This window comes from Electrophorus electricus, chromosome 15, assembly GCF_041902795.1.
Source record: "Electrophorus electricus isolate QZ-2024a chromosome 15, ASM4190279v1, whole genome shotgun sequence".
Lineage (NCBI taxonomy): Eukaryota > Metazoa > Chordata > Actinopteri > Gymnotiformes > Gymnotidae > Electrophorus > Electrophorus electricus.
In genome coordinates this window covers 19,352,520-19,380,008 of record NC_137511.1, presented here as the reverse complement: position 1 = coordinate 19,380,008, position 27,489 = coordinate 19,352,520, and the positions used below count along the sequence as shown (strand labels likewise).

Sequence of the window (27,489 nt, the reverse complement as noted above, 5' to 3'; positions counted from 1 at the left end):
TTTAACTGTATATATAAAATAAAATATTAGATTATTATATATTATAAAATATAAAATACAAATAAATTTTGATGGTTGCAACGTGACTCTGTGCCATTGTAACTACTTATATTATTAGTAGTTAGCGTTGTCGTATTGACATCTAAAAAGGAGTTTTAAATCTTGCTATTATAGCATCTTGTTATTGCCTGGTCTAGTCTCAGGCCATAACTGATTGGTGTGTGGTATTAACAGGCAAGATGGGTAAATAGAATAAGTGGAAGGGCTAAAGGTCAAAAACAAAACATTGGGGTCAATGTAACTGGTGTATATTTATTTATATAATGTAAACTAGAAGCAACACTTACAGCGTTCACATTTGTAATTTCATGTGGAACCAAGGCCAAACCAAAGAAAGCCCCAAAGCTACATCTACCTGTACTGTTGTGACAGGCAAACAGAGACACAGCACTATCCTTACTGCCTGACTAACACCAAAAATATGGCCACACCCGCTCCCGAACACAGCCGGCGGTCACAGCCTACACTGAACTGCACACAAACACATCAGCAAGACAGAAAAAGGGGCAGCCAAATTCCAAAGGGATCAAGGGTACATAACAGAGGTAAACAAACACAGAGGATAGTACACGACAGAAAACAATTTTCAGTAAGTAAGCATGAAGCAATCGAATCCTTCCTCTTAAGGTTTCTTATGTTCCTGGAGTGATGGCATCACTGGAGTGGCACATGGGTAGGCGTTACAGATTCCTGAAACGGAGTTGGTATATAAATAAATACAGAACATATGAATACAAAACATATAACAGCACACAAAACACCAGCAGACATAACACCTCCCCGACTAGAAGTGTGAACCCAGAAACACTGGCAGACATAACACCTCCTCACCCAGAAGTGTGAACCAGGAAACACAGGCAGACATAAACCTTCACTACCCAGAAGTGTTAACCCTGAAACACTGGCAGACATAACACCTCCTCAGTAAGAAGAGTGAACCCTGAAACACCGGCAGACATAAAACCTCCCCACCTAGAAGTGTTAACCCTGAAACACCAACAGACATAACACCTCACAACACAGAAGTGCACTTATAGGCTCATGACAAACTGAAATAATCACAGAAAAATGTGATGTGGTACTGGTGTCCATAGATGTATGGGCTGTGGTGCTGACATATGAATATTAGTTATTAGAAGTTATTACTCAACAAGATAAATATAAATATTCATGAATCACCAGATTTAATCATGACACGTTTAGACATACCATAGTTTAAGTCCAGGCAAGTGTATTTTTTTCATACAGACTGTTGAATATTGTGCAAAGTTGACACGACACGAATACAAAAACTACAAGGTCATATATAACAACTCAAATGAGAGTTGTTTACCTACCATTATTTATTTATGTGGTAGAGGTGCCCCTGAATGTAGGTGTTATGGTGTTGACAGCTGAAAATGATTAAAGGTTATTAGTCAGCATTCAAAAATAAAGACCCTTAGGTGTCACATGTTTTAATCCCAGTTTTAAGTGTAATAAGATAATTTATTCCATAGAGATAAAACTTCTGAAGATAACTCATAATATGTGCAAAGTTGACAAGACATAAACTCAAACACTACAAGGTCATAAAGAACAACTCAAATGAACATTGTTTACTTACCATTAGCTCCTGATGGCATAGTGGTGCCCCTGGATGTAGGTATTATGGTGTTGACAGCTGAAAATGAGTTATTAAAAGTTATTAGTCAAATTGAATAAAAAAATATTCATGAATCAATGCATTTAATCACAAGACCCTCAGCTGTAGCATGGTTTAAACCCAGTTTGAGCCTAGTGTATTTATAGCATACAAACAAGACATGAAAACAAACACTACACAGTCATATAGAACAACTCAAATGAAGGTTGTTTACTTACCATTAGTTCCTGATGGGATAGTGGTGCCCCTGGATGTAGGTGTTATGGTGTTGACAGCTGAAAATGAGTTATTAAAAGTTATTAGTCAAAATGAATAAAAAAATATTCATGAATCAATGCATTTAATCACAAGACCCTCAGCTGTAGCATGGTTTAAACCTAGTTTGAGCCTAGTGTATTTATAGCATACAAACAAGACATGAAAACAAACACTACACAGTCATATAGAACAACTCAAATGAAGGTTGTTTACTTACCATTAGTTCCTGATGGGATAGTGGTGCCCCTGGATGTAGGTGTTATGGTGTTGACAGCTGAAAATGAGTTATTAAAAGTTATTAGTCAAAATGAATAAAAAAATATTCATGAATCAATGCATTTAATCACAAGACCCTCAGCTGTAGCATGGTTTAAACCTAGTTTGAGCCTAGTGTATTTATTGCATACAAACAAGTCATGAAAACAAACACTACACAGTCATATAGAACAACTCAAATGAAAGTTGTTTACTTACCATTATTTCTGGATGGGATAGTGGGGCCCCTGCATGTAGGTGTTATGGTGTTGATGGCTGAAAATGAGTTATTAAAAGTTATTAGTCAAAATGAATAAATAAAAATATTCATGAATCAATGCATTTAATCACAAGACCGTTAGCTGTAGCATGGTTTAAACCCAGTTTGAGCCTAGTGTATTTATAGCATACAAACAAGACATGAAAACAAACACTACACAGTCATATAGAACAACTCAAATGAAGGTTGTTTACTTACCATTAGTTCCTGATGGGATAGTGGTGCCCCTGGATGTAGGTGTTATGGTGCTGGCAGCTGAAAATGAGTTATTAAAAGTTATTAGTCAAAGTGAATAAAAAAATATTCATGAATCGATGCATTTAATCACACGACCCTCAGCTGTAGCATGGTTTAAACCCAGTTTGAGCCTAGTGTATTTATTGCATACAAACAAGTCATGAAAACAAACACTACACAGTCATATAGAACAACTCAAATGAAAGTTGTTTACTTACCATTATTTCTGGATGGGATAGTGGTGCCCCTGGATGTAGGTGTTATGGTGTTGATGGCTGAAAATGAGTTATTAAAAGTTATTAGTCAAAATGAATAAATAAAAATATTCATGAATCAATGCATTTAATCATGAGACCCTCAGCTATAGCATGGTTTAAACCCAGTTTGAGCCTAGTGTATTTACTACATACATAAGACATATAGGAGATTATAAGGAACTCATAATTTATGCAAAGTTGACAAGACCTTAATAGTAACAATGCAATACATACAAGATGTGAATACAAACACTACAGAGTCATATAGTACAATTTAAATGAAGGTTGTTTACTTACCATTGGTTCCTGATGGGATAGTGGTGCCCTTGGATGTAGGTGTTATGGTGTTGACAGCTGAAAATGAGTTATTAAAAGTTATTAGTCAAAATGAATAAAAAAATATTCATGAATCAATGCATTTAATCACAAGACCCTCAGCTGTAGCATGGTTTAAACCTAGTTTGAGCCTAGTGTATTTATTGCATACAAACAAGTCATGAAAACAAACACTACACAGTCATATAGAACAACTCAAATGAAAGTTGTTTACTTACCATTATTTCTGGATGGGATAGTGGGGCCCCTGCATGTAGGTGTTATGGTGTTGATGGCTGAAAATGAGTTATTAAAAGTTATTAGTCAAAATGAATAAATAAAAATATTCATGAATCAATGCATTTAATCACAAGACCCTTAGCTGTAGCATGGTTTAAACCCAGTTTGAGCCTAGTGTATTTATAGCATACAAACAAGACATGAAAACAAACACTACACAGTCATATAGAACAACTCAAATGAAGGTTGTTTACTTACCATTAGTTCCTGATGGGATAGTGGTGCCCCTGGATGTAGGTGTTATGGTGCTGGCAGCTGAAAATGAGTTATTAAAAGTTATTAGTCAAAGTGAATAAAAAAATATTCATGAATCGATGCATTTAATCACACAACCCTCAGCTGTAGCATGGTTTAAACCCAGTTTGAGCCTAGTGTATTTATTGCATACAAACAAGTCATGAAAACAAACACTACACAGTCATATAGAACAACTCAAATGAAAGTTGTTTACTTACCATTATTTCTGGATGGGATAGTGGTGCCCCTGGATGTAGGTGTTATGGTGTTGATGGCTGAAAATGAGTTATTAAAAGTTATTAGTCAAAATGAATATATAAAAATATTCATGAATCAATGCATTTAATCATGAGACCCTCAGCTATAGCATGGTTTAAACCCAGTTTGAGCCTAGTGTATTTACTACATACATAAGACATATAGGAGATTATAAGGAACTCATAATTTATGCAAAGTTGACAAGACCTTAATAGTAACAATGCAATACATACAAGATGTGAATACAAACACTACAGAGTCATATAGTACAATTTAAATGAAGGTTGTTTACTTACCATTGGTTCCTGATGGGATAGTGGTGCCCTTGGATGTAGGTGTTATGGTGTTGACAGCTGAAAATGAGTTATTAAAAGTTATTAGTCAAAATGAATAAAAAAATATTCATGAATCAATGCATTTAATCACAAGACCCTCAGCTGTAGCATGGTTTAAACCCAGTTTGAGCCTAGTGTATTTATAGCATACAAACAAGACATGAAAACAAACACTACACAGTCATATAGAACAACTCAAATGAAGGTTGTTTACTTACCATTGGTTCCTGATGGGATAGTGGTGCCCCTGGATGTAGGTGTTATGGTGTTGATGGCTGAAAATTAGTTGTTACAAGTTATTAGTCAAAATGAATAAATATAAATATTCATACATCAATGCATTTATTCATGAGAACCTCAGATGTAGCATGGTTTAAACCCAATTTGAGGCTAGTGTATTTATTACATACAGAAGAGATATATATGAGATTATAAGGAACTCATAATATATGCAAAGTTGACAAGACCTTTAATAGCAACAATACAATACATACAAGACATGAATATAAACACTACACAGTCATATAGAACAACTCAAATGAACATTGTTTACTTACCATTGGTTCCTGATGGCATAGTGGTGCCCCTGGATGTAGGTGTTATGGTGCTGGCAGCTGAAAATTAGTTATTAAAAGTTATTAGTCAAAATGAATAAATAAAAATATTCATGAATCAATGCATTTAATCACAAGAACCTCAGCTGTAGCATGGTTTAAACCCAGTTTGAGCCTAGTGTATTTATTGCATACAAACAAGACATGAAAACAATATTTTAATCCCAGTTTTAAGACTTGTAAAATAATTTATTCCATGGAAATACGACTTTTGAAGATTGCAAGGAACTCATAATATGTGCAAAGTTCACAAGACATGAATACAAACACTACAGGGTCATACATAACACCTCAAATGAGAGTTGTTTACTTACCATTATTTATTGATGTGATAGTGGTGCTCCTCAATGTAGGTGTTATGGTGTTGACAGCTGAAAATTAGTTATTAAAAGTCATTAGCAAGCATGAACAAATATAAATCTTCATGAATCATTGGATTTAATCATGAGATCCTCAGGTTTGGCATGGTTTAAACCCAGTTTGAGCCTAGTGTATTTTTGACATACAGGTGACATAAAGGAGATTATAAAGAATTCATAAAAATCACTGATTTTAATGCTATATAGTTTATATATAGTCTTGATAATCACAATGTTTTGATAAAAACATGCAACAGAGATCTTCTCTAATGAGCACCATGTTTTTTTCAGTACTGACTTTTGAAACAAAAGACTGAAGAGTTATTTTCTTACAGTTGACGCTGGAAGTGAATTACATTCAGAAGACTTGACTGAGCCTGAATACATATGATGCAAGTCATATGTGACCACCAAGTCAGAGGTGATTACTTACCGTTAGTGCTTCTGGACTGCGTAACGCTAGACATAGTGCCATTAGTGGGGACTATAGCCGTGCTGATGTCTGGAAATTGATTAAAACAAGCATAATTAATTAAAAGTGCAAGAACTTAAATTATCCAGCAATAAGATACTTATAAAATAAATGAAAATTTAAATAATATTTTAATATTTTTGGTCATGGATTAGGGATGGTGATGAAAGCTCATAGCATAGCTCATAGTGTTTCATTTAATAATCAATGCCCCTCCTCTAGCGACAGACTCTTAGCTACCTTGTGTGTGTACATAATGCCTCTGGGTTTCTGTTTTGCATTGCTGGTCATCCTTATTAACCTTCCTGCCTTCTTTTTTCTGTTCCTTAATGGTTTGTCGTTTTCATCCTCTTTGTGCTTCTTGTTTATATTTCATGTTGCCCTGTTACTTAGGTTTGTTCTTTGTTTTCATATCGAGTACCTCCCTTGGTTAAAGTCTTGTTTCCATTGGTTATTGGCTTTTGGTTGATTATGTCAAGTCCTGTTTCTGTTCCTGATTTTAATAAACCATCTTTGACTTTGTGTGTCCACCCCTGCCTGACTGCGCATTAATTGCATTTAAAGACTTACTTAGAATGATCATACATCACACAATTCCCTTATCTTATATTTCTAGTTTAAATATCAGATAATAATATCATCAGATACACCGTTCAGAATAGACATCTGAGACACATTATCAGGTAAATTTCAGGTGCAATAGTCCAGTAATAATGATATCATATCATATATGGTACATTAACATTAGCAAATTACAAAGACTTTTTTTCATAACTGCCCTGCCTCCAGTCAGGGAATGAATAAATACTGACATCCTCTCAGGGAACAAGTAAATACTGGCATCATGTCAGGGAAGTAATAAATACTGACATCCTCTCAGGGAATGAGAGATGACTGAGCTGCCAAAGCTGTTAATGACTGTGAGAAGTCTGATATCCTCTCAGGGACTGAGATAAAACTGTGTTGCTATAAGTGTTTGTGGTTGTTGCAAATCAAAAATGCAATAATTAAGATGCTTTGCGTCCTCTCAGTCAGAAAGGATATCAGTCTCTACTTAATCCCTGAGAGGATGCAAAGCATCTTAATTATTGCAGATAATTAGTGCAGAATTATTGCAGATAAGAGTGACAGAAGCATTAAAAACAGTTGCACAGTTAAAAAGAGTAAACCCCTTACCCAAAAGCCTTTGCTCTTTTTAACTGTGTGACTGTTTTCAATGCTTCTGCACTCTTACCTTCTTGATAGGCAGAAATGTGGTTTTAAATGACCTTTAAATAAAGGTACTCATTAATTAAAGTTTAAAACTTAATTTTAAATTATATTAGTTATTTTCCTGTCTTCTTTAAAGCCTTTCATTCTCTTCTCTCTACTGTGGCGAACACCTTTCTGAGGCAATAGATCTCAGGATTTAATAAGACGTATAACTCCTCCATTCATTCTATTCTCTGTAAAGCATTTTGTACACAATGTTTAAGAATGTGCTATACAAATAAAGTTTATTATTATTATTATTATTATTATTATTATTATTATATTGTATTTGGCACATTAAAACATGTCATTTCACACAGATCACACTTTCCAGAGTTCTCCTTATCAGACCAAACACAAAGCAAAACTGACAATGCATGTAGAGAAAGCTTCACAAAGCATCTCAAATCAGGACAGATGACATACTTTATATGTTTAGACTTCAATGCATATGGGGTGGAATATTATATTCTATCATATTAAAGTGAATTTTGGATTAAGTATGTAGAAATGCTTATGATCGCCTAAAATGAGGGACAAAATACATGTGACACCGTTCTTGAACAAAGTCCAGTATAAAACACCTCTCCAGAAATATCCTAATTCGAAAGGTTTTGCTTTTTGCCTCATTTTAAACTTTTAACCCCAAATGCTTGAGACATATTAATAGATGTATTAATAGACATAATAATACCAGGATAAGGACGTTGAATAAGACATGGACAGAGCACAGTGGGAAGTCGGGGATAGATTCAGCTTGAGGAAGGTCATAGGGTGGAGAAGATGTGCTTTAAAGTTAGCTTTCAATATGGAGAGAGAAGTAGACAGATGGACACACGAGGGGAGAGAGTTCCAGAGGTGTGGAGCACATCTGGAAAATGCTCGGTCACCGAAGCTGTGAAGATTGGACGTAGGAACAGTGAGGAGTCCAGCAGAAGAAGACCTGAGAGAGCCAGTGGGTTTGTAGTGAAGAAGGTCAGACTGATATGGTGGAGCAAGAAACAACTCACCATTTATTAGCAGCAGCAGACTCACCCTCAGAAGGATTAAATTCTGCATGTCAACAAACTGCCGACCCATAATAAAAGACACAGGCTTTTACAAAAATGACACCATATGCTGATATATTCATGCTAAATGTTTTTCATGCATGAAGGAAAGGGTCAGGACACACATCTTATAACCAGTTAATTAATAATTGTATTGTTTCAACATAACTGAACAAAATAATAAATGTATGAAATATCTTGAATGATCTGTAAATCAGTGATCAAATCTCAAGGTGTTAGTTATTGCTGAATAAAATAAAATAAAGTAATCATGTAATTTTAAAAGCTTTTGTGGTAGTGAACTACTAATAAAAGCTTGTGTGGTAGTGTATGTCTACTAAAAGCTTGTGTGTTAGTGTATGTCCACTAAAAGCTTGTGTGGTAGTGTACATCCACTAAAATCTTGTGCGGTAGGTTGCATAAGTATATGTGGTGGGCTGATCCTTACCTGTAGTTTAAAGTCACTGCAGGCAGGTACACAGAGTCTTCCAGCAAGGCCACTTCCACTGGCTCTCAGCATCACAAGTGTACCTTTTATAAGGAGATATGGGTGGATCTACTTGGAAATCTGAGACACATTATTAATCCTAAAAAGGTTCCTCATTCCTTTTAAATGGGTCTGGTTTACACTAGTATGCAGGTGTTTTACATGCTAATCCCCCATTAGATAATCCAGAATAGATTACATTAGAAAAACAGTTCTTACACATAATTGCTTATATGTAGAGAGATGACAAAGGAGTAAATGAGATAATGAATGGCTCAGTAAACAGAATGATGCCAAGAGGTTGTAGCTCTGGGTCTGAGAGCGTGACTTCTACACCCAAGAGGTTGTAGCTCTGAGTCTGAGAGCGTGACTTCTACACCCAAGAGGTTGTAGCTCTGAGTCTGAGAGCGTGACTTCTACACCCAAGAGGTTGTAGCTCTGAGTCTGAGAGCGTGACTTCTACACCCAAGAGGTTGTAGCTCTGGGTCTGAGAGCGTGACTTCTACACCCAAGAGGTTGTAGCTCTGGGTCTGAGAGCATGACTTCTACACCCAAGAGGTTGTAGCTCTGAGTCTACACCCAAGAGGTTGTAGCTCTGAGTCTGAGAGCGTGACTTCTACACCCAAGAGGTTGTAGCTCTGGGTCTGAAAGCATGACTTCTACACCCAAGAGGTTGTAGCTCTGGGTCTGAGAGCGTGACTTCTACACCCAGTGCCGGTCCTCAGTTATATTGCTCCTGGCTTTAGGGACCATGCTACACAGCTCATAACCCTTGGTTGTCATTTTTATTTGTACTGTCATTTTTATTTATTTTTTTGTTTTTGTTTTTAGTCTCTTGTGTGACTCGATGATGCTGTTATCCAATTCAGACCATATAGTGGGTCATTAGAGATTTGATCCAGTACACTGCAGCATTACACCATTACAGATCACAAATCTGAGTATTCACTGTTTCTATCATCCAGGTCTGCTGGAACCATCTAGCTGTAGTATGTTAAGGTGACTGAATATGTTCTATTTTCCTGAAAACGTTTCTCCACTCTGAAGGGTGTCATCAGTTCAGCTGCATGGAAAGGTTTTGGCAGATGCTGAATTTCCTCTTTAAGGTTTTACATTTACAGCATTTTGCAGACGCTTCTATCCAGAGCAACTTACAATTATGACTAAATACAATTCAAATAATTAAGGGTTAAGGGCCTTGCTCAAGGGCCCAACAGTGGCAACTTACTGACAACTTTCTGATTACTAGTCCAGTACCTTAATCACTAGTGCAGCACATTAACCAATTAAAAACTAGTCCAGTACCTTAACCGCATAACCACTAGTCCAGTATCTTAACCAATAGAGCAGTATCTTAACCACTAGTCCAGCACCATAACCACTTAATCACTAGTCCAGTACATTAACCACTGAGCACGAACTGCCCCACATTGTCTGCCTTCAAAGCTTGGTGGCTGTAAAGTTTAACAGTTGGTGAATTTCCTCCTGAGTTGTAAAAATGTGTTCCTCTGTTCCTTCCTGTTAGGGTTAGGGTTAGGGTTAGGGTTAGTGGGAAAAATAACAAAGAAGTGACCACATGAGGCTGTGAAGTGTAAATTGCTGCCACCTCATACTCCGACTTTCCACCAGGGGCCCCCTAAGTCTCTGACACTGTTTAACTACTAGTGGAAAGTAAAGTAATACTGTAATGTAAAGGTAAGGTAAATAAGGTAAGGCAAGTAAGGTAATGCTGTAATGTAAAGGTTGAACTGATGTTTTTCACACAAATTATTTAAGCATACTCTAAAAAAATATCTGTCACTCGACACAGCTGTAATGTCAACTGGATATCAAAGATCACAAAAATTGCTTTTGTAGTTTTTGGATTAAGCATTTCTAAATGTTTAGGTATGTTTAAGTCAGTTGTCAGGAACGGCTTATGTAGCTGACATATAGCCTTCTAAACAGAGCCCTTCAATAAACTGTTACCAAATAAGCATTTCCTTAATGTCCGGCTTATAAGAAAGGGCTGGCAGCAAATCATCCAAATTACTAATCATGTGTTTTACACTAATTACGTTAAGCATGCATCAGGACTGGTCCATCGGGATTCCACATTCTTCCTCGTAACCACACACTACACCTTTACAAATGCCAGAGCTTTGGATCTTGATTGCCCTATCAGAGCCATTCATTCACCCAAAGGAATCTCACATTGTCATAGCAGGTGCTTTCTTAGTGACTGACAAAATTATTTTCTCAGCCTAAATGTGTTTCTGCAATTGTCTGCCTGCCCCCTCCTTTATCAGTAAGGAATATTACAGATTTTGCCCTCTGCCTCCAGCTGCAAGACCTTTGTGACACTAGCCTCATTCAATATCACAAAGAGCTTATTTATATAGTCCTTTATATAGTTGTTGTCACAAAGAATTTTTATAAATTTCCAAGTCCAAGTGCCCAGTGAGCAAGCCAAGGGCAAGTGGCATGGAAAAATTCCCTATAGAGCATGAGGAAGAAACCTGGAGAGGAGCCAAGACTCAAAGTTGTTGGTGCATCTTCATCAGACACCACAATAGTAACAATATAAACAATAAGGAGAAAAATAAATAAATAATAAAAGTGAAAAAATAAACAATCAATGTCTAATCTGGTTTTCTAGAAGTGGTAGTCTGGTCCTGACAGTGTGTGCGTGTCCGAAACCCATCCAACACAGGAACATCCGTCAAGGGCAACAGAGAAGTAGATGGCTGGGGTAGAGGTGTGGTGGGCTACAGCAGGGGGCATCAGGGGGTGGTGGGAGGAGCCATGGCAGCTGAGACGGGTTGACAACATGATATCAGGGGTAGGTGTACCTCGGCAGAAAGAGAGACTAGAATATTAGGCATGTCCAGGTACGGTGTTGTGTAATTTGGGGAACTATAATGTGCAAAGATGGGCAGAGGCATGAAGGTACCCTGAAACATCAGCACTCCACTGCTCTCGGTCAACAAACTTGAGTGGCAAAAGAGAGGTGAAGTGGCAGCATCATAATGTCCCAGTTTACCAGAACTCTCAATGCCCATGGACTGCCAGATCTACACCTTTACCTGAGATAGGAAGTAGTTAATAATATGTCTGACTGCACAGAGAGGTTTTCAGCCTACCCTTAAATATTGAAACTGTGTCTGAGTCTTACTAGGTCCTTTCTAGAATCCGAAGGATGACTGTAAAGTTGAGGAGGCAGAGCAGGATGCAGGGACAAGTTACGTAAAACAGAGATATGCGTTTATTAGAACATTCAACAAAGATGCTCGCAGAATAGCGTATGGTTAAACACCGACCACATCCACGACTAGACAAGAGACTTATATACGTGCACGATAATGAAACAGAGCAAAGATCAGGTGAGATCCATGAGACACACACACAAAGACTTCGAGGGGGAGGGACTGCATCATGACAGAGCCCCTACCCAGCGGCGCAACTCCCGGCATGCCAGCCTATGGCCCTGAAACCGACGCCAAACAGTGAGGCAGGAGGACTGAGCGACCTGAATCAACAGCCTGTCCCCCAGTTGTCGGCTGGGTTGAAATCCGACTGGCCTGTGGGGGACCGCCCCTCGATGGATCGGGTGGCATAGGCTTTCCGGCTTAGGCGTGAACTGGCCAGGAGGCGCACCAGCTGTTTTGCTTCTCTCTCTGGGGCGGGCAGCGGTGACACTTCCCTCTTGCCTCTACGAGGCTTAGCCATAGGTGCATGAGCTCTGGGGCTGTGCTCCTTAGGTAAGGGAGTGTTCTGATGAGACGATGACGCTGCCTCTCTGTGAGTCATATGTGGTAACTTACTGGCTCCAGAGCGGGACACCCTGGGCGGAGCCTTGGGTGTCGAAGGCTTGTCGCTCTTGGAGTCTGCTGACGCGGTGTCCATAACAGAGGGAGGATCCTTATGGAGGATCTCCTCTACCTCCATCAATGGATCCCCCACATGGTTGAATTCGGAGTCCGACTGGAAACTAACGTCGCTATACTCTCTACTCTCTCCATGATCCGCATAGCCCTCCTGGTAGTCCATATAGGGATTGTAGGTCCCTGCTGAGTCCAACTCGTGGAACTGGTTGTCCATATAGGGATCATAGGACCCTGCTGAGTCCAACTCTGGCTACTAGTTCCGGTACCATACCAGTCCTGGTAGTCTGACGTAGGTCTGTAGGACTCTGCAGAGTCTGACCCTGGACCACACTCAGGGCCCCCCAAACATCCTCTTCCGGCACTCTCCCATGCTGTGTCTGGAGTGTGGCCAGGAGTATGGAGGGTTTCCCTGCGAGGGCTGCTGGAGGGCATTTATGCCCTTTCTTCCCCTTCCTCTTTTTGCCTTTTGTCCCAGACATCCTTCGGCAGTCGATGTTTCTGTCACATTAAGGAGGTAGAGCAGGTTGCGGGGACCAGTTGCGTAAAACAGAGACATACGTTTATTAGAACACTCAACAAAGATGTCATAGCTCGCTGCTGAGCGTATGGTTAAACATCGACCACATCCACGGCTAGACAAGAGACTTATATACATACACGATAATGACACAGAACAAGGATCGGGTGAGATACATGAGAGAGCGTGACCATGCAAACACACACACACACACACACACACACACACACCCACGAAGACTTCGAGGGGGAGGGGCAATATCGTGACAACGACAGAAAATGGTGGATGAAGAATAGCTAAACATGTTGCACTCTGCACACTGAAGAAGAACGGAATGATGGAAAATGTTAATGTATATAGGGTAGTCTTCGATGTCTAGAGGAAGTTGCCAATTTTCAGGTAGAATGCAGTTAAGTTTAAGAGAAAAAACTGCTAAACAGTTAGAGAGCAGTAAGAGAACAGTAAGGGCTAGTATGGCTAAACAATGGCATTCACGCGAAACAGGAAAACAGGAAGCAGTGGCACAGATCATGCATCGTGCGTCATTGGGAGAACAGCGAAATATGCTTCACCTGGGAGAGAAATTCCTAGCACAGAGAGAATTCTCACCTTGCTGTATGGAAAGTAAGTGCTCTATGAAAGTAAGTCCTTCCACTATGAAAGGCAGTTGTCAGGGGTTGTCAGTAGAACTCCTGTTTTCAGACACCAGAGGTCCTCATACCTCGAAATCTCGCTGTTCCCATAGCAACACTCCTCTCCCAGACCAGATTCCCCTTACCTCTTAATACATTCCCTATATGATTTCATCTCCCCAGAAACATGAAGCTTTGCTGGATGCTCCTCTACTGTGATCCTGAGCGTTGCTTCTCTGATTGTTATCCATGGTGTTTTTGACTTTCTCTTCTGGCCTCTGACTTATATAATAACAGCTCTTTCTGGGGGGTTTTATCTTGAATTTTTGTTACTCTCACTTGTTCCTCCTTCTGGTGCTCCTTGGACTGTGACTTGTGTACTTCTGCCTGTGCTGATTCTGGATTCCTGGGTTTTTGATCTCTGCTTTCACCATGACTCATTTTTTGGATTATATTTTGAACTGTAATAAAGCCTCCATAAGGATCCTTCTAACTTGTGTCTGTCCCCTTCATTTCATATTTAAATGTTTTAAAATATCTTTGTTGCTACAAAATTTAAGAGGAATGAATAAGAGTAATGCACGCTCACCTTTTAATTCCTCATAAGAAAGTTTATTAAACAGCAGTATTCTAGGTTGCAGTATTCTAATGTAGATGTTATGAACACATCTGCTAATGTGGAGGTTATGAACACATCTGCTTGTGACACAGGCAGCTCAGAGGAAGCGAGAGGCAGGGTTGCAGGGAAGTGCATTTTATTATCCATAGATAATAAAGAACCAGAAGCACTAAATAAACAAAAAACACACAGTAATCGAAGGGTCTAAGGCAGCCCAGTGACGTTCAACAGCAAAATTGAGGGCTCGTCAGTTAATGTGCAGTGCTGTCTTCATGTACCTGTGGGTTTTAAATAGACACACAATTAGCGGGGACAGGTGTGCAATTGGATTGGAGAAGAAAAACACACACCTCTGAGCTCTGTAATGCCATCCACCTTTATAGGTGAATCTGATTCTATGTAATATTTCATGTGACATCGCTGTAGAAGAATGTAGGATGTACCTTCATGCTTGTTGCATGTGTCATGGACTGGTCAGATATCTGGGAATATCCTGTGTAAACTAGTCTTGGAATGAAGTTTACATATAACTTTAAATTGAATAAGACAATGTCTAGAATGCATGGTGCACTAGTTGGTCTTTAGGCTATTTAAGCCTAAAGATTGGGTGGATTCTCGTGTGAGCTTGGTTTCCCAAAGAAATAATGGCAATGATTTATGCTTATCAATTGTCATACATCATAACAGTCAGTAAGCCAACATGGCAGGTGTTAAAGTCAGCTCAGTCTACTAAGAAGATCTCATCAAAAATAAATATAATGAAACAAATTATAAATATAATGAAGCTATGGAAGAAGGCAGTACTTAATGTAAGAAATTTTGTATATAGACTATAACACAATTACCTCCCCTAAAACAGGCAAAGAAAAGAGTCCACCATTAACACTATTTGATGGCCTGTGAACAAGTAGCAATAGCTACTTATATCATTTTGACAGTGACACCAGGACTAATGTAAGAGGTATAATGTTAATTGACGAAATATGAAAACAGTGTAGAAGAAAGCACACACAAACACAAACTCCAAAGAAACAATAAAAATCCTGGTATTTTCAGCTTCTCAAAACAAAACACACCATGCTCTTTTTAAATTCATATTACATGTGCTCATCAGCTATATAGTTTGCTCATTTTAACTTCTGAGCTGTCAGATATGCAGATATACTTGCAATTTGTTTAATTTTGGCTATGTTCATATTGCTAGGCTGAAGTGACACCCAGAAGTGATCTATTTATTTATTGCCTTATTGTGACTGACACAGATCTGATTTTTTTTTCTGGGCTGTACGAATGCAATCTTTTAAATTCAGATTTGAGTCACTTTCCTATGTGGTCATAGATTGGTTATGTATCCAGTTAGTTGCTATGCAACATTAATGTGGACTATGCCAATCAATGCATGAAATTAAATCTTTAAAATGCTATTATATGATACCACACATATATCAAAGACTTGGCTGTATTTCAGGACAGATTATCCGCTGTTCCTTTGCCATGTATCAAATTTCTGCTTGACATTTACCTTGGGCACATCTTTCTTTTCAAAGATGTGCCACATTAACATTATAAAAGTCCTATGAGGCTACTTACTCGGGAACAACACCCCGTTAAAAGACCATGTTCACTACGTAATCCGTCACCAATTACTTACTTATGTTAAAGGCACAAGATCAAATTACAATTCCTACCCGTTTCATCTACAGCTGCTCCTTTAAGAAACGGTCACCCTTCAGGTGATTTTTAAACTGCTAGGCTAGCTACGTATGTTTGAGGGTTACTGCTAGGGCCCAGTACAGCCCTATAGTATGAGTCTTTTCCATGAATCCCCACCTAAGATTAATCTAGTTAATAAACTTGACATTAGACAGCTAATTAAATGTACATGAACTAGCTAGTTAGCTGATGTGTTTGGCTATTGAGATCGCTATACTAACAATATAGTTAAGGCGCTCATAACGATATTACATTTAATGACAGTTCATTCATTTATGATATCCCTTTACAACAAACACAGGAAACATGGGTTACATTTAAGTGAATTGAAGGAAATATGGGTTACATTTGTCATACGCTGGACGCATAGACTACATTTAAGGCAAACACTGAAAACAGGCTACATTTAAGTCAATCGCTGGATACAGGCTACATTTAAGCCAAATGCAGGAAACATGGGCTACATTTAAGTCAAACACTATACTAACTATAGTTAAGGCACTCGTAACACTGATCGTTTTACATTTAATGACAGTTAATTCGTTCATGACATCCCATGACAACGCTGGAAGCATAGACGGCATTTAAGTCAAACGCTGGAAACATAGACGACATTTAAGCCAAACGCTGTGTTAGGCTGCATTCATAAACGAGCCCCCGCTGGCCCGCTTGCCGGGGATGCTCCAATGTTGTGGTAGCAGCTTCGTGCGCGACGCACAGACATCTGGGAAATTAGAGCATGAGAATGATATGTTGGCGCTTCCTCGGAGTTTGGTTAAAAGAATTACGCATTTCTCCGCCACGTTTTAAGGATTATCCGCATTCTTTTTAAATGGAACAGTCCTTATGATGCATGCGGCCAAGAAATTAAACATTCCAGGTGCCAGCCCCGTAAATGAGGCAAATACCAAATCCCCTGCAGATGCTACAAGTAAAATATCAGCCTCTTCCTCCACCTCTGTTTAGTTTATAGCATGCATAGAAGTTTGTACTAACACTACCTATTTCTTCCAGGGTCAGAAGATATTCTATACTTCTTTTTTAACCAACAGATCTTACACACTGCAATGAGTGCTACATGGGCCTGTGTGTGGCAGACTGAGCCAACAATAAGGCGCCTGCACCTGAATGTTGCCTAATTCTTATTTTATACCAAAGGCCTGTCAAGAAGCAGAGGCAAGAAATCAGGATGGTGACTTTCATTTTGCTGGATTGGCAGAAGGTACCTAATAGCCTGTTGGCAGGGAGGCATCACAGAATCAAAGAATGTACCAAAGAGGTTGCATGTGAGGGGATATCATCACAATACCAAATAATGTACCAAAGAGGACACACGTACCACATTCATGCAGTGCACATCTCGCATGCTGGCTTTTAGACAATTAGAACAAGAGTCACTAAAATTTAACAAACAAGCCATCTATATGTGGCAAAGCAGAAGAATTTCCAGTCACAAGTTCCAAGTAGACTGAATAGAGCATTTCCAGGTCATTATCAAGCTAAACATTAGTACATAGCAACAGTGGCCCCTAGAACATTTTACACTTGATTTAAAAAAAAGAAATTGTATGATGCTCAGTTTGTTACTTTTGAAGACATTCTTTAACCTCTGCCACCCAGTGAAAGAATGACTGATTCACTATGACTGAAGAACTCAATATTTCAGGTTTAATGTTTATATATTTTTTACTGAGAAATATTTCTGTGGCATCAGATATACCATTGTTATGAAAAACCTAAGACAAACAATCCTAACCCATCACCCCATAAACACTACCTAGTCACTGGTGAAGCATAATAATGATCTAAATAATTATCCAAACCCATTGGTTAAGCATCTGAATGGTCTTCTAAACTTTTAAGTCTTTTGAGATGAAAGATCAGGGGGTGGGAGGGGTGATGAGTGAACACACATGCGAACTGCCAGTGCCTTGGATGTTATGATGCACGGAACTAACTAAGGATGCCATAATGTGAACAACAGACAAGACAGAATAAATGAATAATGAATTTAACAGAAACAGACCAGCACAAAACAAAGAACAGATAGGTGAACATAAGAATAACGATGAGGACTAGAACTAGAACTAGCGGGGAATACGCAAAACTGGGCAACGTACGATAAACAAACAACATCCAAGACAATATCCAACACTGACCTACAAACAAGAGATGCAGAAACAAGGTTTAAATAGAACTACAATTAGGGACAAACTCGGAACAGCTGGAGAAAAAGGGGAGGAGACACGGAATTATGGAGACTGACGAAAACCTGGACGCGACTAGGTTGCCCGGTTAACGGGAAATGCTCAAGTCTGCGGGAGTGACAGTACCTCCTCCCCCTTAACGTGCGACTCCTGAAGTGCAAAACAATCCAAAGAGGAGGGGCCAGAAAAGAAACCAGAAGCCGGAACAAAAACGAGGGACAAACGAAGGACCAACACTAGAAGTAGACATAGGGGCTAAGACAAAGCGGGGGGGCAGACACAGGAGTAGGGGCAGGTCCTGGGGCACGACTACGGGCAGGGTTTGTGACGAGACCAGGGGCATGTATGGGACTCGGGACAAAACTCTGGACAGGAACAGGGGTTGTGGAAAGAGGAGGGACAAGAGCTGGATGGGGATAAGAACTGGGATCGGAGACATGGCTGGGACTGGAGATGGGCACTGAGACCTGGTCTGGACTGGACATGGGCACAGAGACACGAGAGGAACGGAGAGGAGAATTGCTGGTCTGGGGCATAACTGCGGGAATGGGTAGAGGGACAATTATGCGAACCATGACTGACAAGTACAGGAAACAAAACATACAACCGGCATGGCTACAGGAACTGGGACAAGTAGGGGTACACTAATGCCACAAGGCAGGGTAACGAGTTTATACATGGTAACAACAACAACAGGCATGAATGTATGGACAGGAACATGGACAAAACCAGGAACAGGCAACCACGGTGACACAGGAGCTAAGGTAACAGGAGAAGCAGTCACTGGGGTAGACACAACAGCCTCAGGAAGCAGAGAAGTCACACGAGACCGAGAGGTCGTAGGAGTCACTGGTCAACTGCAAGGTGTGACCGAAGGAGTCCTAATTGTCTCAGGGAGCACACCTGTAGCAGCCTTCTTGGGCACAAGAGAGTCATGCGAATTAACCAGAGTGCTGGGACCAACACGAGGTATGGAAACTGTCCTAGCGTCTTCCACTCCAGAAGGAGGAACAAGCAGTGAGGTGTCCTTGGCACCAGAAGCAGGACCGGACTGGTCCGGAGGTACTGCTGCAACATTCTGCGGCAAGTCCGGGAGCGCAGCAGTCAGCGGTGGCTCCATGGTGGGTCCACAGCGTCCAGCGGCGGGTCCGGGTGCGCAGCCATCAGTGGTGGAACCAGGGGTGCAGCTACTGCGTCCTGCTGCGGATCCGGGAGGTCCGGATGCACTGCTGCAACAGTCTCCGGCGGGTCTGGGAGCACAGCAGTGCTGTTCAGCAGCGGCACAGGGAGGTCTGGATGTGGTGCTGCGCCAGTCAGCGGCAGGTACGGGAAGTCCGGAGGCTGGGCTACACCAGTCAGCGGCGGGTCCAGGAGCACAGCTGCAGGAACAGACCTGATAGAAAAAACATGAATAGGCTGAGGGACATCTCGGGCAGCCTCCACTAGGCCAGGAACCGTAGCAAGACGAGTGGCATCCACTATGCTGGGATCAGGAGCAAGACTGGTGGTGTCCATCATGCTGGGACCTGGAACAGGACAGGTGGCATCTCTCGCGCTGGGAACTGGAACAGGATGGGCGGCATCTCTCGCACCGGGAACTGCATCAGGACGGGCGGCGTCTCGTGCTGGGAACTGGACCTGGCTGGGAGGCGTCCTCCACGCCGGGAAGAGAGCCTGACTGGATGTCCAGTAGTGCAGCAACTTTGGCCCATAGCTGGTCCCAGAGTTCTGAGGGCACAGCTGAGATGGTCAATGGTGGGTGCGCCGGCAGGTCCAATGGCTCCAGATGCTTAGTCACAGGAACAGAATATGCAGCATCTGTCATGCCGGGAACAGGATCCGGAACAGACAGGGTGGCTTGCGCGATAGCCACAGCTACGGGATGGGTGACCCTGGAGGAGCGCACAGACACAGAACCCTCTTGGTGGCTCCTAAGGCTCATTCGAGCGATATGGAGCTTGCAGTTGCGCTTTAGTGCACACCAAGTGCCTAGCCATGGATGGTCTGTGCATTCACTCCGCCTACTCATGTCTTGTGCTGCAGGCTGCTCCCCCCTGCATTGGTCAAGAATGGCAGACTCTTAGCACTTACCTGGGATCTCGTCATCATCAAAATAAATGTGATCCTGCTTTTTCCGGGAACGATGAGATGCCTGTGTACCCGCAGCACCAGGGGATTTATTCTGTCCAGGGTGGTCCTCTGAGAGAACTCATCATCACAGCAAACTGACCACTGACCGGAGAGGCACGCACTCACTGTGTTCTTAGTTGGTCAGTCATTCTGTAACATGGGAGGGGTGATGAGCGAACACACGTGCGAACTGCTGGTGCCTTGGATGTTATGATTCACGGAACTAACTAAGGATGCCATAATATGAACAACAGACAGACAGGATAGAATAAATGAATAATAAATTTAATAACAGAAACAGACCAGCACAAAACAAAACAAAGAACAGATAGGTGAACATAAGAATAACGATGAGGACTATAACTAGAACTAGTGGGGAATACACAGAACCAGGCAACGTAAGATAAACAAACAATATCCAAGACGAAGGCACAGGTAACAGAACTAAATAGGAAAGCCAGACAACACTTGCATACATGAACAGGGGAAAGGAAACCTAAACAGAGCGAAGAGACAAGAGAAAACCGAATGGGAAATTATTAAACACATATGAGCGAGGAGCAAGGACAAACGGGATCTTACCAAAAACACACTGACCAACAAACAAGAGATGCAGAAAAAAGATTTATATAGAACTACAATTAGGGACAAATTCAGAACAGCTAGAGACAAAGGGGAGGAGACACAGAACCATGGAGACTGACGAAAACCCGGAAGTGACGAGGTTGCCCAGGAAACGGGAAACACTCAGGTCTGTGGGCATGACACCCTGGAACGTCAGCATTCCACCACTCTCAGTCCACAAACTTGAGTGACAAAAGAGAAGTGAAGTGACAGCATCATAACATCCCAGTTTACCATAACTCTATGCCCCTGGACCCCCGGATCTACACCTTTACCTAAGATGGGAAGTAGTTAATAAAATGCCTGACTGTACAGATAGGTTTTCAGCCAGCCTTAAATATTGAGACTGTGTCTGAGTCTCGAACATCTACCCCCTGCAGTAGACTTTCTTATTCTTGGTACTAGTAAAGAGCCTGCACCTTTTGATCCAAGCAGATGAGGTGGTTCATAATGCACTAAGAGTTCTCTACGGTACTGTGGTGCAAGACCATTCAGTGCTTTGTAGGTTCTTACAAGTATTTTATAATCAATATAAAATTTTACTAGGAGCCAATGTAAAGTAGATAAGATAGGAGTGAGAGGATAGCATTTTCTATTTCTAATAAGAACTCTGGTTGCAGAATTTTAAACTAGCTGGAACTTGTTTAGGCACTTAGCGGTGCAGCCAGATAGTAAGACATTCCAGTAGTACAATCTTGAAGTAATAAATGCATGGACTAGCTTTTCTGCATCATGTGAGGAGAGCATGTTCCTAATCTTTGAAATGTTCCTAAGGTGGAGAAAGGCAGTTCTAGAATATTTACATGCGCTTTGAACGAGAGACTGAGATGCATAATAACTCCAAGATCTTTAACTGTTATGGAATATGTGATAGTGAGACCATTGAGGTTCATTGAGTAATTAGAGAGTGAGGACCTAGGTGTCTCTGGGACTAATAGAAGCACATCTGCTTTGTCATGATTAAGTGAGAGAAAGTACCTCAATATCCACTGTCTAATGTCCTTTATGCATTCGTCAATAATACTAAGAAGATATATGTCCTCTAGTTTCGCTGAGACATATAGCTGAGTATCATCAGTGTAGCAGTTGAAATGACAACAGTGTTTATGTATAATGTCACCCAGAGATAGCATATATAAAGAAAAAAGCAAAGGCCCTAGAACAGATCCTTGTGGGACACCATAGCTAACCTTGTTGTATGCTGAGAAGTCTCCATTCATGTTAACAAACTGGTAGTGGCCAGCTAGATAAGATTTAAACAAGGAAAGGACTGTTCACTTAATCCCAACAACATTTTTGAGTCTATCTAGTAAAATGTTGTGCTCTATAGTGTGAAATGCTTCACTCAGATCAAGCAATATAAGCAAAGAGACATAACCCTGATCAGAAGCCAACAACAGGTCATTAACTACTTTAATTAGTGCAGTTTCTGTACTGTGATTAGGCCTAAACCCTGCCTGAAAGACTTGATGTATCTGGTTCTGATTCAGGTATGAGCTTAGCTGCAGAGCTACAGCTTTTTCTAGGATCTTGGTAATAAATGGAAGAATTGAGATTGGCCTGTCGTTTGACAGCTCACATGGAACAGCTCATATGAAACAGTTGCAAAAACACGATGGTAATCATAGTCTTTCGGGGTCAGGTAGTAGTAGCCTGCAGGATGGGTATGGAGTGTCTTGCTCTGTGCACAGATGGCACATGATGCAATGTATCTCACGATTCCCTCTGCTTGGATGACCACCAATACCATGCTAGCAACAGCTCACCTGTATGCATTGACCCTGGGCATCCCCAGAAATGTGTGTGCCCAGGTTATGAGGGAGGGACGACACTAAGGTGGTACATACAGGGTGGACATGGGTTGGCCTGGGTGATTGCATGGTCCAGATCCCAGTCGATGGACCCCAGCAATCAGCAGGGGGGAAGGATAGGCTCCTGGCATGTGGGTCTGGCCTAGGGGCTGACTTGATAAAAAAGACTTCTGCCATTATATTCTTAGAACCTGGCATGTAAGTAACAGAGAAATTAAAGCAGTAGAAGAAAATCATACCTGTCTGACTTTGAGCCTTGTGGCAGTCTGCAAGTACTGTAAGTTCTTGTGGTCTGTGATAATCACAAATGGGTGCTGAGTACCTTCAAGTGTCTCCGTTCTTTGAATGCTCCACTCTTAGATCTGGGTGTTGGAGGACAGGAGCAGTAGTGAAGGTGATCTTGAGTGCCTCGAAGGCCACAACCTTATTTGCACACCCAGAAAGGATGTGGCATAACAAAATATGGAGACACAAAGGCATACAAAAAAAAATCATGTCCGATGATGGAGTATATTGTACAAAACAATAATGAAAAACAAAAAGAGATCTTCCCTAATAGGAAAAACTGAGGAAATAGACAACACTGAAAATGGTGCCCATGCTTACAATTCCAAACAAAAATAACAATAATAAAGATAAGTTAACAGTGAGTGCAGCTCTAAAAGCAATCGAACTTGAACTATCCATGTGGAGTAACCTGTCAATAAAACAGGTCAGCAGGTGGCTTTGATGGAAGAGAACACATCACCCAGGTCTAGGTATGGCACAGGAACAGGTATGTCAGCATAAATTTTAGGACTTTCAGTGGAAATATACTGGAGGGCTGGACTAGGAACCCAAGGCAGTGTGAATAGCAGAAGGATGACCGGTGGACTATTTGAGAGGCAGACCAAAAACTGAGCTGGTTAGGAAATGAGTCAAAGGAGACCTAGAGTGAAGGAAGATGTGGGGGAGTCTAGAAGTAATGACGTGCTCTTTGTGAAGGAAGTTAGTCTGTAGGGTTAGGAGGGGGGCCTGATGAGTGACATGCCCTCTCCCCACAGGTGTTCAATCCAGTGCTCTCACTGTAACAGCCTGAGTGCCGCAGGGCACGGAGCAGGACACACAGACTCCTGCGACGCAGACAGACGTTTATTTACATATAACACAGAAAACGGTGGCACTCACATAACGTAATAAGTGAACATGGATACATATAACTCGTACGGATACATATAATATCGAATGATGTGGATATTAACAAGGCGCCACGAACATAGACATTTAACATGGGTAAATATCAACACGAACAATGACCAATGACGAGGTGCACACTGACAGCGGGTTAAATAGACATACAAACATTTAACGTCTAAACCCTGTACAGGTGTGTGCCCTCGTGGAGGGTGAGGCTACAAACAAATGAACCCCCTGCACACGGCAAGCCGTACCACGTGACTCATGGGTTGGAGCATTCTGTGACACTCAGGACAATGAGATTCAGCAGCATCTGCACTTCAAGATCTCTGGCCAGCCAGAGGGCAGGAGCAAAGAGACGCAAGTTAAGGAAATAGCTAAAATGTGGGACATGATGACCTGGGAAGTACTTGGTTGCTTCAATTGGTGGAAGTGCAGGAATTGGTTTGGCTGGGTGTCCCAGTGTGGGACAGGTAGATTCGGTGATTTGCAAAAATCTCACAAAATGCTATAATGTAATCTTGTAATTCTCAGTATCACTTTCCCAGTCCCAAAAAAAAGTCTTGAAGCCTTAGGTGTTTACAAAGGATCCTCTAGAAATTTAGTACGGAATAAAACCCCTAGGTTTTTCTTTCCTTTTCTTCACTCTTGCAGGGTGAAGTGAAAGTACTACCTCATGCCTAATTGCTTCAACTCAGTATTTATGCCTTTGCCATTGGGCTTTGTATTTTCTGTTTTTGGTTAGTTCTATATGAAGACCTTCCTTTCATATGTAGAATTCCACTACTCTCGTTACAGTTGCAAAATATTGTGTCTGGTTGTATTGTTTTACAGAATCATTTAGACAAAATTGCCCCAAGTTCTTCCATTTTTCTTTTTCTTTTTTTTTTGAGAAACCCAATATGCTCATTAAAGTAAAGCTCCATTCCACAGCCTGTCTGTTCAGACCTGGTGAAACCAATAAGACTACCTTATTCTGTTCATCTATTAATATTAACCCTTATTACCAAGTATAAATTATACAATCCATGGACAAAATGTCAATAATCCCCACCTTAAATTTCTCTAGGCAGTATATGTTTCATAAAATTGTTATTGTAGTTGATAGTAGTTGATAATTACTATATAGATTAGAAGTACATGTAGCTGAGAACATACACAGATAACTTAGATATACAGCTTTCTTGCCTTATTGGAACATTTGCCTCATCTGTATATTATTGTATATCAATGATACATTTCATGGTTGACGCCTGAAATTTGATTGACAGTTAGTGAATAGTTAGTTTATCATGAAAAATAGACCATCCAAACAAAGTGGTGCTTCTTTGCAAAATATCACATTTCCTAGAGCTAGAAGCAGCTTAAGAGGATGTACAACAAAATGTTTCATGCATATTCAAAAAGGATCTGACACCTGTGTAAAAGGTTAGCTTTATTAATTCTTTATTAAACACAGTCTCACGAACATTTAGATTTTATTCAAACTGAATTAAACCAATAGACTGTTTAACCATTATATCAATAGACACACAGCGATTAAAAAAATATAGCGCCAAGGTCGTCCTCTCCACATGCTGTCAATCCTCACAGGGGATTGCTATGGTTTTCTGGCTTCAGCAAAAAACACCCCAGTGACATCATCCACCCCTAGCTTCATGTCTGGTGGCAGGTGATAGACGCTGAGCCGAAGCAGGTTATAGCCACAGACCCTCAGGCTGGAGCACACCTGTGACTCCTCCAGGGACACCACGGGGATCCGCAGGCCTGGGGCCCCCAGGTAGAAGCTCTCTCCTAGGGCCCCGATGAGCAGGAGGTGCCCTCCCCGGCGCAGGAGTCTGGAGAGATGACCCAGGGCCCGAGTGAAGGAGGCCAGATCGGGGCTCACACTCTCGAGGCAGAAGGAAGAGACGAGGCAGTCGGCTCCGGAGTGGGGCAGGGTTCCAGGGGGCAGAGGGTGGGGCTGATGTACATCAACGGGAAGCACATCGGTCACCACTGAGCGAAGTCGCTCGGCTTTCTCCCTCCAGGCAGTAGGACTGGGCACCAGCACAATGAGATTCCTTAAAGTCCTCGAGTCCAGCCCCAGGGACCCAGCAACCTGCTGCTCATGGGTTCAAGCTCTTCCTGCCTCAAAACACCTGAATCGGCTCACAAAGGGCTTGATAACGATCTTATTAGCTGGATCTGGTGTTTTGGAGCAGTGTACACTCGAAAGCATGCAGCACAGTGGATCACCAGGTCACAAACACTTAAAACATGTTACAAACACTAGCTACAAACACTTAAAACATGCATGCTTTATCATTAAACATCCTAATAATTCACAGTCCATATAGAAAAATGAAATTGGTCTTTAGCCTATTCTTGAAGAAGACATGGCATTTGGAAAACAAGAATTGAACACACACCATCAGTCTGAGAACAGATAATAACCAACCATGGAATGATTGGCCAGTTAAACGTTTTACAGGGTGAGTGTTTTTACGGTACCACAATAATGCTGCTTTATCGCCCTCCTGTCATTGAAACGATGTAAGTATCCAGAAATCCTTCCTGACTGTGAAACCGAGTGTATTATTTGCTATTCTGTCAGTGTGTTCGGCCAGCCTCACCTTCGTCCCTCCAGCTCACACACATGCTGTAGGTATGGCGTCCAGTCTAAACTGCCCTCACCACCCTGGAGCCACTTCAGCAGCTCATTCCGGTTCACCTCCAGGAAGTCAGACAGGATGATCCGATCAAAGTGCTCGCAAGCACTCATCACCTGGTACAGTGTGGGGCCAGACCCCACATCCACCAGAACCTCTCCTCTCAATCCCTCTGGAGGGACCGTACAGAATAAATAACGGTGGGGATGATTAATGCTAAAACAAAACAGTTGCAACACAAGGAGAAAAAAACGGAAAAACAATGTTTTCCCGTTTCCCACACTGAGGAGCACACTCTGGTTTTTCAGCTGCCTTATCTAACCAAACATATTTTAACTGAGAGGTACAAACAGAGAAACTACAGATCTGAGAATTTGCTAAGCAAGGTATGAACTGCAAACACACACACACACACACACACACACACACGTAGGCACACCTTCTGTAAAAGCTTTATGCAGGCAGCTGAGTTTCCAGGGCACAATGCTGTCTCGGCGGTGGAAGTCAGCACGGGGTGCTGTGTAGTTGTACTGCAGGTAAGCTGCAGGGTTGAAACCCTGGTAGCAAGCCTCCATGGCAGCTACTCCCTCCATCCCACTCTCTCCTCCATGCGATCCCTTCATCCCTTGCTCTTCTCCCGTCTCTCCTTCCATCTCTTCGTCTGTGCACCGCAGGCCCACACAGCTTATGGTCACATTTATACTTGCGTGTGAGCACCCTCCCTATGGTTTTCCTGTCTGTGGAGCTAAGATTAGCCTGTCATGCATCTGCTGCTCGCTGCCCAAGGCCAAGCTGTGGTCTCCCTGTCTCTTATCCTTATCTCCTGAGATGGAGATAGAGAACCGGGTTTGAGCGGCCGCCAACCTGTGAGCTC

General features: G+C 41.4%; 2 protein-coding genes across 2 annotated transcripts; both read right to left on the bottom strand.

Annotated features, from left to right (window-relative positions):
• Positions 1-320: 320 nt before the first annotated feature.
• On the bottom strand, positions 321-13,912 carry LOC113576889 (uncharacterized). The gene is made up of 22 exons (XM_035533777.2): positions 13,662-13,912; positions 11,824-13,033; positions 11,329-11,734; positions 8,631-8,713; positions 8,144-8,201; positions 5,844-5,912; positions 5,366-5,422; positions 4,995-5,051; positions 4,656-4,712; positions 4,399-4,455; positions 4,063-4,119; positions 3,806-3,862; positions 3,547-3,603; positions 3,290-3,346; positions 2,954-3,010; positions 2,697-2,753; positions 2,438-2,494; positions 2,181-2,237; positions 1,924-1,980; positions 1,667-1,723; positions 1,398-1,454; positions 321-750 (listed from the first exon to the last, which is right to left on the bottom strand). Exons 4-21 carry the CDS (start codon positions 8,700-8,702, stop codon positions 1,408-1,410), a joined length of 1,044 nt encoding a protein of 347 aa, XP_035389670.1. The 5' UTR covers positions 8,703-8,713; positions 11,329-11,734; positions 11,824-13,033; positions 13,662-13,912; the 3' UTR covers positions 321-750; positions 1,398-1,407.
• Positions 13,913-25,432: 11,520 nt separating this feature from the next.
• On the bottom strand, positions 25,433-27,267 carry pnmt (phenylethanolamine N-methyltransferase). The gene is made up of 3 exons (XM_027009226.2): positions 27,055-27,267; positions 26,580-26,787; positions 25,433-26,003 (listed from the first exon to the last, which is right to left on the bottom strand). The coding sequence occupies exons 1-3, from the start codon at positions 27,236-27,238 to the stop codon at positions 25,565-25,567; spliced, it is 831 nt and encodes a 276-aa protein (XP_026865027.1). The 5' UTR covers positions 27,239-27,267; the 3' UTR covers positions 25,433-25,564.
• Between the last annotated feature and the right edge of the window lie 222 nt (positions 27,268-27,489).